Here is a 13,265-nt window from a genome sequence, read left to right on the forward strand (position 1 = left end):
AAAAAGAAGTTTAATCAAGATCATATGTTTGTGTGTGAGGAAAGAAAGACTTCAGTGGGATTTTCTGCAGGTAAAATGCCTTGTACTAAGCCAGTATGAACTCCTGTATCTTCCTGAATTCCTGCAGAACCCTTGAGACCTCTATTTCTGTCTCAATTTTCCACTAGGTGCAGGCTGCATTTTCTGCGTTATATTGCTGTGCTGCTCTGTACCATGATCTATGCTTAAAATGTTTAGTTGGTTCAACAAGCTGATACTAAATGATTTGCTCCAGATAGTTAGACTTGAGTTATTTGGTCTGATAATGTTGAAAATGCTGTTCCCTGAAGTGTTTAGGGTTTTCAGCTTTTTGCCTTGATGCAGAAATAGCAGAATTACCCAGGGGACAGAAATTGAATTTTTCTATCATCAGACCTACAAGAAACTTATCAAGAGGGAAAGATACTTTAATTTAAAATCTTATGTTGTTAGAAATTCTCAGCTTGAGTTTAGAGGCATGTTGGGACAGGAGATGTGACAAAGTCCACCTTCTTGTAAATGCCTTGCCTAGAGTTTGATTATTGCAAATAGTAGTAGCAAAGAACCAGTTAGAAAATGGCAGAGCACCTTATAATGATTTTTTTTTTAAGGGAAAGACTATTTCTCCTTCTAGAAACTCTTTGCATTCACAGTGTGCTCTTCTTAAGGAATGTCCTCTTCTTAATTTTCACAGGAAAATGTACTTATAAAGAAACCTATATTTTCATTTGGAGATAAGTGAGATAGGAAAGTTGTTCTTTTTAAACAAGAACTGAAATATTTTCAAGTTTTTGCCTTGAAAATGATGGTTTTTCCATGTTCCCTGCTGAGCCATTGCTGTTTGGCAGAGCAACCCCAGGGCTGGGTTTTCATTCCCCCTCTGTGCCCCTGCAGACCCTCCTGGAACAGGGCTCTGTGCCATGCTCACTACCAAGTTTCTGCTGTCAGTTTTGCTCCCTGCCCGGTTTTTAAAATTAAGAAATGTGAGGTTTCCCCATTCAGCCAACACGTGTGGCAATTCTCTTACTGTTTTGGCCATCAGGGAGCTGGTCCTTGGGCTGGAAGCACTTTGGTGTTTGGTGAAGGCCATCTACTTTGCAGCATTAAGCTGTTTATCTCCCATTTTACAGCTCCACACTGCTTTTCCTTCCCACAGCTGCCTCTGGGAGCTGCAGTGTGAGACGGGGTGTGCATTCCATGGGCAAATTTACATTATACATGAGATGAAAAACTCTTCAATATTAACTTCTGCAGTCTAAGCCCGTGAAGTTTGATCTTAATTTCATTGGTTTAAAATAAAGTGTGAACGGGATTGGAAGTGAAGGTGGGGGCTAAGGTTGATTTCCTGTGGGAAATTCAGTGCAATTAGTTCAGTTTTGTTGATGGATTCCTGGATCTAGCAATAAAGGGATAACTAGGAAAAACTAGGCTGAGACAAAGCCATGGGGCTCTACTTAGCATTTTCCTTGATTTTTATTTTGGGTTTTTTTGGTCATAAAATGCTGCATCTTTGAAAACAGGAGTGTTCCTGAGCTTCTACTGGTTTTCATATAGCTGGTTTTTGGCTTGTACTAACAAAAAATACCTGAAGTAATTTTACATATTAAGGAACCTATTAGCAAGGAGCAGAAATCCTTGAACTGAGAGAAGGAAAAATGAGTTAAATTCCATCCCAGACCAAGCCTCTGTCTCAAAATGCTTTAGCAGAGGTCCCTTCCAGACACATTGCTTCAACACTGCTAATTGTATGATCTCCCACCTTAAAAATGTCTAAATTTTCCTTCTCCAACAACATGCTCAAAGTCTAGGCTTGAACAGGGGGGTTCAGCTGTGCCCTTCCCCACTGTTGGAACCCTGGAAACTGAGAATTTCAGGCTTTCTGTGCTAAAAGGCATTGACCCTCTAGCAAGCACTGCATTTGACCCGAGGCTGTGGAACAGGCTTCTGAAACTGAGTGATAGCATTGGGATTATGGGTGTGTAGTTTGAATAGAAATGCGTGACATCACAGGGTGGAAAACTTAGGATTTAAGGTTTTAGTATTTAGTAATATACATGGGGCAATATGGAGGATTCAGGGCGTTGGCTAAGTTCTACAACTCTCACCTTCTTTTTCATGGTTTTGGGTGTTTTTTTCTAATTGGGTGAAAAGGTCTGCATTGCGGACTTCGGGTGGTTAAAAGTATCAACACTTTCAAGTATTTACTTAAGTAAATATTAAGTATTTATTAAGTATAAATACTTAATGGGTTAAAAGTATAAATAATATAGGTGTCGTTTCGTTATTGGATGATTAATGACTGTGGAAAGAGTTAGAGATAGAGCCAATTTCTGGAACTCACAACCTGTGGGGCTGTGCTGTAGATAAGAATTAATAAACAACTCAAACATGAGAAAACTGCGTCTCCTGTGCATTAATCCCGGCTCTAACAGAAGAAAAGAGGGCAAAAAACCCCACACCCCACCTTGGTGGAGTCACCTCACCTGATACTGTAGAGGACGTTGCCGTTGCGGGAGATCCTCAGCAGCTTGTTGTCCGTGGTAATCTCATGGAAATGAGCCCCTTTCTCATTGGCAAAGAACAAGTCAGGCTTCCAGATGGAGTCCAGCATGGAGGGGTCCAGGTCCAGGGAGTCGTCGGGGTACTCGTTGTAGGCCAGCCGGGGGTCATTCCACTGCTGCCTCAGGAAGATGTTCACCCTGTAGTCCTGCACACACACACACAGTCAGAGCTCAGAGAGCTGACAGCCAGGGAGCACACACTGAAACAGCCCTAAAATGAGCCAGACCACGTCCAGGCCTACGGTTCCCAAGCTATGCCAAGTGTTTTTGGTTTTATTCCTCAAGGAGCTGTTAATAATTTTTAGCTTGGCAGCTTGCAGCTATGTCATAGAATGAGCAGCTGCCTGTCCCTGCAGCCCTCTTGTTACAGCAATTGTCAGCTGTGTGGGAAGTGTCAGGATCTCTGTGTCAGGACCTCTCTGTCTGAACCCTGGGGCTGCAGGGGCAACGAGCAGTGGTGGAGGTCAGAACAGCCACTGTCAGCAGGAGGATGTTCCAGAGGAACATTGAAGTGGGGAAAGAAACTGAAATCAACTTCCTTTCAGAGCTGAACTATTCCATATTCTGACTATCTGTGGTTTCCCCAGCACTGGGAAAGGAAAATGCACAGTGAGGTGGGTTGTGCATGAAAGAAATTCCCTGTGTGTCTGCTAATACAAGGATAACTCAGGTGAGCTGATGGGAGCAGCTGCCCTTGGTTAGAGTTTATGAACAGGAGAGGGATACGCTTGAAATCTGCTCTCGTATTCCTGAGTGCTCTGGGTTCCTCTCTCTAATGTCAAAATGCCATAAAGGCAACAGATTTTATGGGATAACCATTTTCCTTAATTGAAGGTAGTCCCTCAGCACTATGCAAAATTATACTTGCTCCATAACCACGAGTCTTACAGCTCCCCTAAGTTCCCCAGGTTGAGGTGGGCTGCTGAGGCTGAGTTCAGACACTATTTGAAAATTAGGGGCAGTTTCCCTTCTCCCTGTCTGGCCAACAGCTTCCCAGGGTGATCTGCATGCTCCTTTTCTTCTGACTTTCACATAAGAAAGTGAGCCAACAAATTGAAATGGGGAGAGGATGTGCCAGCTATCAGGAGAGGGATGAAATCTCCACAACCATAAATTAATTGACATTTTCTAAGTATAGAGGCAGACTGCGTCTGAAGAGCAGCATATAATAAACCAATTCCACTGCCCAGGCCCAAATGAATAGTTGTCCTCATGATTAAGGGTTTCTTTGCTGCCTTTCTGACACAAATGTACTTTGAAGACTTTCATCAGGAGGCAGTTAATGGAGGGTGTCTGACGTGCTTGCTGGTGTCTGGTACCTGCTGCAGGCAGGTGAGAAGCTCCCTCCCACTCTGCCACCTGGTCTGTTCTGTCCATCTGGGGAACACACAGCTCTGGAATTGCTGCCTGTATAGGAGAGACTTTCTGATGCTGCTGCCTCAAGAGCTCCCCTGACTGTGAGCTCACCTGCAGCCTCTTGTCCAGGAGGACACGGCTCCCGTGGTGTCCAGTGGCACTGGGGGGTTGGGGGAGGATTGTGTTTTGGATGAGGCATTCCTAGGCAAGCACATGGTCTAGAGTCTGTTTCAGGCCACTTGGTGCCATCTGCATCCTCGGAGCACGGAAGCTGCTAATGACATTAATGATTGTGACAACAGCAAATGAACCACGGACTTGACACTAAAAGGAGCAGACCACTGAACACAAAAAAGAGTTGCAACACTCTTTCCTTCTGCTGATATTCCAAGTGTCACCTTCACAAATCCTAGTGCATCCCTCTGACTTAATTATTCATCTCTGTCGACCCAGGATAATGTGTCTGGAGGAAATGTGGATAGCTGGGGACAGCTGGGAACCAGGGTCTCAGCACAGGCCCAGCCCATCACACAAGCCTGGGAAAGGAAAGGAACCATGAATTCCCACTTTCCACAGCAGGCAGCAGCTCCCAGAACTACGTGTGTATTTTCAATTCTCCCTTTTCTGTGTGTTGCAGTCAGGGGAAATCAATGTCACTGACCTAATAGGTAGAAAGCAAAAGGTTGTTTTGCTTATTCAGCGACAAATAAGTGAGATGCTAGCAGGTCAGCTCCAGTTTGGGACTTCTGTCATGTACAACACAAATTAAACTCATGTTTGGAAGAAACTTCAGTGGTAGCTGCCCAGAAGTGTGCTCAGCCTGATGGAGTAGTAGAAGGGGGGAGGGAATGGAGCCAAATTCCCTACAATAGCCTGAGTTACTGTGGGTAGGCTTTGTTGATGGAGTAAATTCATTGCTTCAGCTCCAAAACTTCCCAAAAGGACAGGGAGGAGAGAGACAAGGAGGTGTTGGATGGTTTATGTTGCCACCACAACAACAGACCGCAGGCAGAATGAGAGCCATAGTCTTTGTCACCATTAGGAGGCTTCTTATTAAATGCTTGTGAGCCAAAGGAAAATTAACTTCTCACAGTGGAAGGCTGTGAGAAGGCCCCTCCTAAGTCACCTCTAGAGTCACAGTGTCCTGTCCTCATGTCCTGTAGAGAGCAGTCCAGGGGCACATGGTCAATGTGTGGTGCGAGAAACTGCACCACCTCCACCCCAGGGATGTGCAGCAGTGAGGGGAGAGACTCTGGTTTGTGTTACTCTGTGTTCCTCCTTTGGAGACAAGTGTTTGCTGGGGATATTTTTTGTTTTGGAATACAGAAAACAAAGCACTTATGTTGTGATACAAAAACGGCAAGGATGAAGAAATATGATACATGCACTGAATGCAATTCTCTGGCTTTGCCATTTCAGGGCATTAATATTTTACCTCTGTGTGTGCATTTATGCAGATCTTCCTACTCAGGGAGAGTAATCCACAGTCCTGGCCTGGTCCTCACTGAGAACATGATGTTTTCCTACGTGTTCTTGCCCTTATGTCATTGCACTGCAGTGTTGAAGGTTCTGAGCAGTGTTTTAGGTTTCTTGTATCCAGCCTTATTTGAACATAAATGTAAAACCAAGCACTGTGACTGCAAACTGGACATGACACTGCCTGAGGAGCCAGCAGAAGGCATGGACAGCAGTCAGGGTATGTCTGTGCTGTGGCACAGACTATGAGAAGGGTTTCAGTGCTCTGTACCAGCTGAAGATTCTCTGTGCTGAAAGCTTTGTCCTCAGCATTGCAGTCAGGCTAGAGGTGATGAGCCAAGCAACACTCATTCCTTGGCTACCTGGAGATCTGCAGCATTTCTCCTGGATGCTGTTAAAGGAGATCTTAATTAGCATCCCCAAGAAGTTATTCCTAAATGATGGACAGCACTGGCCAATTTCTGATGTGAACTTTCAAGCAAAGAAAAAAAAGGTTTGGCTGGGGCTGCAAACTTGGCAAAAAAAAAAAAAATTCTCTTTCTCCATATCCTTCTTATCCCTCATGTTCCTCATTTGTGTGCCTATCACATCCAGGCATTGATTATCTTGTGCAGCCTGCTCCTCTGACTGGCTGGGAAGAGGGGAGCAGCAGTTCTGTGCAGCGAAGGCATTCAGGAGCTTTGCAATTTGGCACAAAGGCATTTCACTCCCGAGAGGGAAACGACACAAGGCAGGAAGAGAATAACTGGAGTGATCAAAGTAGTTCAATTCGATAATGCTGAAATGAAATTCTGCTTAGTGACCTCGCAAGGAGACAGGGAAACAGAAGATCATTTGAGACTTTCCCTTCCCAGGATCTCATAGCCTTGACATCTGCTGGAAGCAGAGGAGGCTGGAGGCAGTGCTGAGCAGAAGGGATGGAACCTCTCAGGACACTCAATAGGTTTCCCTCCTGACTCAGGGGTCCTGTCAGAGCAGCCTCTGCACTGAACAGTTTTGGGGAGAGATTTCCCCTTTGATAAATTTACATTTTGCTGATGGATAAAATGGGGTAGAGACTGATTTTCTTCAGAAGAGTATTCTGAGACCCCACCTGGGCAGCAGAGCGTGAGGGGCTTAATTAGCATTGGGTTAATTCTCTAGAATGGGAACGAACAAGCATTTTGAAGGCAAACTGCCTTGCCAAGGAGCACTACAACAGACTGTAAAAAAACCAAGCACACCAGGGGCAGCCCTAGGAGGGGTTAATAGCCAAGTGTCCAATTTGAAGTCTGTGTGAAACCACAGGCAAGGGGAAGGAATTCTGTATCAGAGAAGGGCAGGCATCTGGTGAGGGGTGAGAGAAGTACCCTGGTGCTTAATAAGTGTGGGGATTTTTATCCTGGAAACCAAAGCAGAAAGTTTTTCTGTGTCTTCCTACAAAAAGTGGGTTATATATATCTTCCTGAGCCAGTAGAGCTGCTGGGATGTGTGTTATATCCAGCATCTAGAATTGCAAATGTAAGTATTTAGTAGTGAGGTCTTGTTTTTCAGCTTGAGGGGGTTCTGTGTCCTTGTATTTGAGTTGCACAGTCCTATTTCATGGCTTCTTCATATTGTTTTTTCTTTTCCCCCTCCCTTCTCCATTAGAGCACAGACAAACTCCAATCACAGACAGCTGGAACCCTGCTTGGCTAACACTGAGATGGAAGCAGATTGTGGGCTGTTGTGAAAACCTTTTCATTTTGTGCTGCGTGACTTGTTAGGTGCTTATCATCTCTGTGGGACTGATGGCTGGGTTCAAGAAAGACTGACTGCAGGAAATTTTGCTCAAAACCTAACCTTTTCTATGGGCTTTGTGTATTGAAACTGTCATCTTTTTCTGATTTTGGAGCGAGTGGGACCAGTATTAAATGTGTGACCCCATCAGAATCTCTGCTCTGCTGGGGCTTGTGGGTCTTGATTGAATTTCTTGGTCTGTTTTGCAGGATGCTTTGTTTTCTCATTGGAAATCTCATGTGCAGATGTCTCTGAACAAACACTTAACATTTGGACAGTTGCAGCCTCCAGCTTCTCCTGTCCTCAGGAGATGCTGGGAGCCCAGTTGTGGCTGTGCTGCAGCTGGCTGGAAGGTCACATTTGCTTTGCTCTTTTCAGATGAGATAACTATGGCATGAAAACAGCAAAAATGAATTTGCATATTTACACTGTGTCTAAGGGAGGCTGTCCTGGCTCTTCTGTGATTTTTCTTTCTTTTTCAGTCTCTTCTTTGTTGTGTGTGGGTCCTTTTCAAAAGAAGAGTCTAGAAAAGCTCATCCTGAGTCCAGCTGCTAGCATTGCTGGGTGATGATTTACAAATATATTCCTTCTTCTCCCCATGCTTCCACTGTGTACAAAATGCTCCCAGCTGCCTAAGCCAGTGGAAGGCCATGAAAATGCAGCTGCCACTGGAAAAGTGAGCAAGGGCATCACTTAATTTCAAGTTTGCTGTTGTAGAAGGGAATTTGTTAATGGAATGCTCAGATAATCCTATCACTTGCCTCATGCCCCAAAGAAAAGCCAAAGCTGATGCAGTTTATTCACTTAAAACCCAAGACCTGTTCCCAAGGGGCTTCACTCCTGTTTATTCGGAATGAGGAATTTCTCTGTTTGCTATGGGTTTCACAATCTGGTAGGGAGCTTGGGGAGTCGTTTATGCTTTTGAACAGCAAAAGGGGATTTAAGAGCTTGTGCTTGGGGGTTTGTTTGGTGTTTGTCGTAAAAATAATTGGAGAGAGTGGCTGCATCTTGCGCTTGTCCTTGGGAATCCCTTGCTGCTGGATGCACTACTGCAGTGATGCTTTGGGACAGGAGTGTCTGCACTCATCTGGCTGTTGGGGTTGGTCCTCTCCTTCCCTTTGGAGCACTGGCTGGGCTCACAGGGATATGTTCCCAGACTCAGCCTCCCTTGTCCTTAGAGCTCCAAGCTGGATACAAGCTCTGAGCTGCGATCCAACATAAATGTCCAATCAATTATGTGCACCACTAGAGGCTTTTATGTTGGGTCTCCAGCTCTGCGGGATGCTTAAAGGAGTTACTTCCCTTGCTCTAAATCAGCTCTGCCTTAGGAATTCAGTTTAGTGGATGACTTTACCTTTTATTTTATTTTTAATTTCCCCATACCTTGCAGCAGTTTTCAGATCTTCATTTCTTGCCTCATTCATTTTGAACCTTTGTGGGGCAGATAGCAGCTTTCTGCCCACTCTGGACTGAAACACATTTTCTTTCCTTTTGAGGTTTGTGGACCCAGCTGTCTGCATCAAATGCCTGTGGTTTTTTCTATTTTTCTGTATTTTCTCCTCTTTCTCTACCTTCCATGAGGCCTCAAGCCACAAGTGAGCACTCACCCTCTAATTTCTCTAATCCTCTGCATGGTGAGCTCGTGGTTTACACTGATTTGTGATATTCAGGCAGTGTAAATTTAGAAGGGACCAGCGGTATTTTCTGTAAGAAATATCAGGAGAGTGTATAAGGAGATTTTTTAAAGCCTTCTCTAACTGCATGTGGGATATCCATAAACCCCTGTGACTTCTCCTACAGGTAACAGTATCATAGTAATGAAATATAAGGTGATGTAGTACTCAGACCTGAACCTGACCAGGCTTAGAGAGCCTAAAATGGGGCTTTGAAACATAATTTTCTTTCTCTTTTTGGCCAGTGAATCAGCTGGGGGAGTTTTGCCATCATCAGTCCCAGGGGTCAGTGATAGTCTATGGCTTTCTTTACAGTAAAACACTGATTTGCCCCTCTGCATTTTGCAAGCTGCCACCCCTTCCTCTGATGTTTGACCTCTTGTTCCACTTGTTTGAACTCAAAATGGTCAGGTTTTTCTCAAGAGCCCTTCAAGGTAGGACAGTCTATTCTCCCCAGAAGCTTTGCTGGGGAGCCGACACTGCCTGTTTGTCCTACTCCATCCTCAAAGAGTGGGGAGGGACTGGCTGCTCTGCAGAGCAAATCTCAGGTTACAAATCCCCGGGACCTCTCCAGCTGGCTGAGATCTTTTCAGCTGTTCCAGTACCTGTGTTTCTTGAGTTGCTGTTGGTGTTTACAAGCAGAACTGCTGCTCCCACACAGGAGCATTAGCTCAGGCTGTGTGCGGTGCTGCGTCAGCCTGACATCTGGGCTGGCTTGTCAGAGCTGCCTCGGGTATTTCCAGACAAAGCAATGTGCCCACAGGGTGTTCTTGGGCTCCCAGGGGATTTTTTTTTTTTTTTCCATGGAAGACTGGCTATGAAGTGAGTGGCATCTGGAGATGATAGCAAGTCCCTGCAGCGTGGCTTGGAGGTGAACTGAATCTCTCTTGTGCTAGTCTGTGCTAATTTTATGGAGCATCCTGCTTACAGGGATCATGTGGCATCTTTGGCTGCTCCAGTGCATCTTGCAGTGTGGGACAGATGCACTGAAAAACACGTCAATGGAATGTGCTCTGTACATTGCACAGATCCTTTGTTGGCTTGTCCTGCTCCCTTGCACTCTGGATTGGTGTATAGGAACAGCCTTTCTTGCCTGTAATGCCAAGTGAGGTAACCAATAAACAGTAAATTAGGAACAGATATGTATTTTGGTGGCAGTTCTTTCTATTTTGCTTTATATACCAACGAATCCACGCTACACTCCTCACCTGTGAGCTCTGACAAATTCTGCAGACCAGACAGAAAATATATTTCTTTGTGCTTGGACAGAATAACAGCTTTTGTTTTCTTCTCCACTACCAGAACTGAACTGTCCCAACTCAAATATTTCCAGCAGAATGATGTAGTGTCAGAAGAGACTTATAACCTGAGCTGTGTGGCTGTGGCTCTCCTCTGACAGTGGTGTGCATGCCAAGTAATTTGTTCAAGTCAAGGGGTGTGATCTATATGCAAAACCTAAAACTTCCTGCCTGAATGCACAAAATGCCTGAAGCTGGAGCCTTGCATTCTTCATTCAGCATTTTTCTAGAAAAAGAATTACCAGAGGGTAATTAAACACCATATTTCTGGATTATCTTTAATTAGCACAGCAGTAAGGCACAGTACCTCCAGAGTTTTCCTTTGCTGTTCACTGGTTATGTCACAACCAATCTTTAATAGTTTTCAGATGGAGCAATTATCTCCTGTTCTAGTGATCCTCTGCTCCTAGTGTCTTGCCAATTAGATACAGCCTTTAGCCATGCTCAGTAATTTTGTATGAAGTGAGCCTGAACTCAGAAATATTGGTTTTGATTTTCTACTAAAACTCATTGTCTACCAGAAATATGTCTACAAGAAAACAATCATCTTGATCTTTAATATAATAATTCTCTTAATCTCTGGCAATCTGAAGTCCTGGTGCAAGCTGAATTTGGGTTCAGCTGATTTCTCTTCTCTTTGGATTCAGATTAATTTTGGATTTATGCCCACTTAAACACAAAGTATCTGTAACTGTTGCTGAGCTTGGAGCCTTGGGCAAATCTTCAGAAAAAGATTATTTTTTCTTTCTGACCCTTGTCCTTTGAGTGTTTTTATGAGATGCAGATGGAGACTGTGTGATCTTCAGCTACATGAAATGAGTCTTGTGTGTTGAACATTAATTTCCTCAAACTTTGAGTAATCTTGGGCACGCTGTTTTTCCCTGGCCGCTCCGAGGGGAAGGGTGATGCTGCATTTTCTGGGAGTGCAGTGAGGCTGAGCCAGTAGCTGAGCAGCTGTGCTGTGATTTTTACTTACCATAGTTGTTTCTGCAATCGAACCGAAGCTGTTGATGAAAATGTTGCAGCTGACGTTCACTGGTGGGCCTGCATGACAAACACAGATTGGAACAGCAGTTCACTGTGTGCTCTTGAAACAAAGGATTTCCACTCTGTGGAGTTAAATAAACCCTGCTGTGGGGATGGAGTACTGAGGGGTGAGGACGGGAGCAAGGCCTGGGTGACCCGACCAGGTCCAATCTTGGTTCTGACACCAGTTTGTCACCAGACAGTGCCGGTGCTCTGCCTCTGCTCCCCTGTTTGCAGAGTGTTTATAGAGCTCTGCTGGGAACTGCTCAGATGAACAGCAATTGATCAGAGCCAGCCAGGACAGGTTCTAGGTATCCTCACCTGGCTATATGGGTGGCAATCTCACCTTGAACGTGGCAGCAAATTACCCCAGAAAGGAGCTGAGAGAGAATTGACTTTTATTTAGAGCTATACTTGTGAAATACTCACTGTTCCTGGACTAGCATGATGTGCTCCCAACAAAGGCAGTGCAGCAGAGTGAGCTGTAGGGATCAGGCTGGCTAAAGCAGCAAATACCCCACATGATGATGGTGGTGTTGGGGAGCTGACACTGCCTGCTGACCCTCTGCATCCTCAAACAGCAGGGAGGGCCTGGCTGCTCAGCAGAGTAAATCCCAAAGACCTTTCCAATGCCCTGAGATCTCCTTTATAGACGTTTCAATACCTGAGTTTCTTTTGTTGGTGTTTCCAAGCAGAATTGCCTGTAAACCCCAAACCCCAGGTGATGATCCTGATCCAGTCTGTTAGGGGTCAAAGGTGGGAAGGAGAATTCAGGGCTCTGCCAGCAGGAATTCTCTGGCTGTCCTGTTTGGACAGAAGGTAATCTTGGTCTCTGGGCTGTGCCTCTCCTGGGCTTGATTTGCTTTCAGACCAAAGCTTTGCTCACCCTGCTCATACTGGAGTTTAGGGGTCACCAAAGGAAAGGAGTGAGGGTTAAGGGATGAAAAGATTGTGGTTTGGGGGCATGGGGGTCAGTCTGTCCTTGTGGTACTGATGCCCAAAGGCGTGACTGGAAGTGTTTTACATCACTGCCTGGAAAATGTGAGGTGGAAATGCTGCATTTATGCACAGGGAGATGCCAAGAGCTGCAGTTCAGCACAAAGCAAAAAGCTGGGAAATATTTTGGAACCAGGACATACCTGGCAAGCCTGAGACTTGCCCACATATAATGAGAGGATTTTTTTGTGGTGGGTTAAAGCAAAAAGGGTCTCTGCTCTGGGGGCTGCCAAAGACTGCTGTGGGCACTGCCCAGGATGTGGTGGGGAAAGGCAGCCAGGCAGAGAGCAGAGACACTGCCCCAGGGACCAAGGTCCCCTTTTACACCAGACTTAATCTCTTATCATCCCCATGGCAGGTGCTTCTGGGAAGATAAGATCTGTGAAAGTGGAGACCGTGGATTTTCAGATTATTCCCCCATTTTTTATGGAGTCGGAGATGGTGTCTGCATTTCAAGCACTGCCTGGTGGCTCAGCCTGCTGGGGGAGTGATGTTCCTGTTAAGGTCACATCTGCAGTCAGGCAGTTGCTGCAGCATGAAATACTGGGGGGGAGGAATGGCTTTAACGAGAGCCTTGTGCCTCTAATCAGTGCAAACTTCCTCCTGTGTGGAAATTAATGGATTTTCCTGATTACTGAGGAACATTTGGAGCTTGGTTTTCTCCATTTCCCTTTCCTCCTCTCCTGCTTTGGCCTCCTCTGAAAGTTTGTGCCTGTCCCCTGCAGTGATGTTCTCTGCTGGGGTTTTCTTGGTGTGAGTCCCAGGCAGTCTGAGCAGGCAGCTGTGTAACCAGCCCCCAGACAGCCACTGCCAGCTCAGCAGCATCTCACACTGTTCAGTCTGTGCAGCTTTCTCCAGACTGTTAAACATTGGCACGGGATGAGCTACCAGACACAAAAATTATATCTTTTCTTCCCCCGTCTGCCTTCACCAGCCCCTCTTACCCAGAAGTTTATCCATAAGCCAAAGCACACAGCTATCAGGCTTTAGTACTTGTTTCATCCCTTTGGCTGAGCTCAGGGGCATTGTTTTCCTGTTCTGGATCCGTTCATCAACCACATAAAAGGTCTTTGAACATGTGATTCCCCTCCCAAAGGGCAGTA

At 45.4% G+C, this 13,265-nt stretch overlaps 1 protein-coding gene across 1 annotated transcript in view; it reads right to left on the reverse strand.

Annotated features, from left to right (window-relative positions):
• The window catches only part of GLRA1 (glycine receptor alpha 1), a 37,257-nt gene that overhangs the window by 6,567 nt on the left and 17,425 nt on the right, over nucleotides 1-13,265 (reverse strand). The window contains exons 3-4 of the mRNA XM_066196976.1: nucleotides 11,117-11,184; nucleotides 2,502-2,725 (exon numbers count right to left, since the gene is read on the reverse strand). Of these exons, the coding sequence (XP_066053073.1) occupies nucleotides 2,502-2,725; nucleotides 11,117-11,184 (292 nt within the window). The remainder of the gene's footprint in view (nucleotides 1-2,501; nucleotides 2,726-11,116; nucleotides 11,185-13,265) is intronic.

The sequence above is a fragment of the Chamaea fasciata genome, unplaced genomic scaffold, assembly GCF_029207755.1.
Source record: "Chamaea fasciata isolate MVZ Bird 193981 ecotype frontalis unplaced genomic scaffold, bChaFas1.0.hap1 SCAF_15, whole genome shotgun sequence".
NCBI classification, from domain to species: Eukaryota; Metazoa; Chordata; class Aves; order Passeriformes; family Sylviidae; genus Chamaea; species Chamaea fasciata.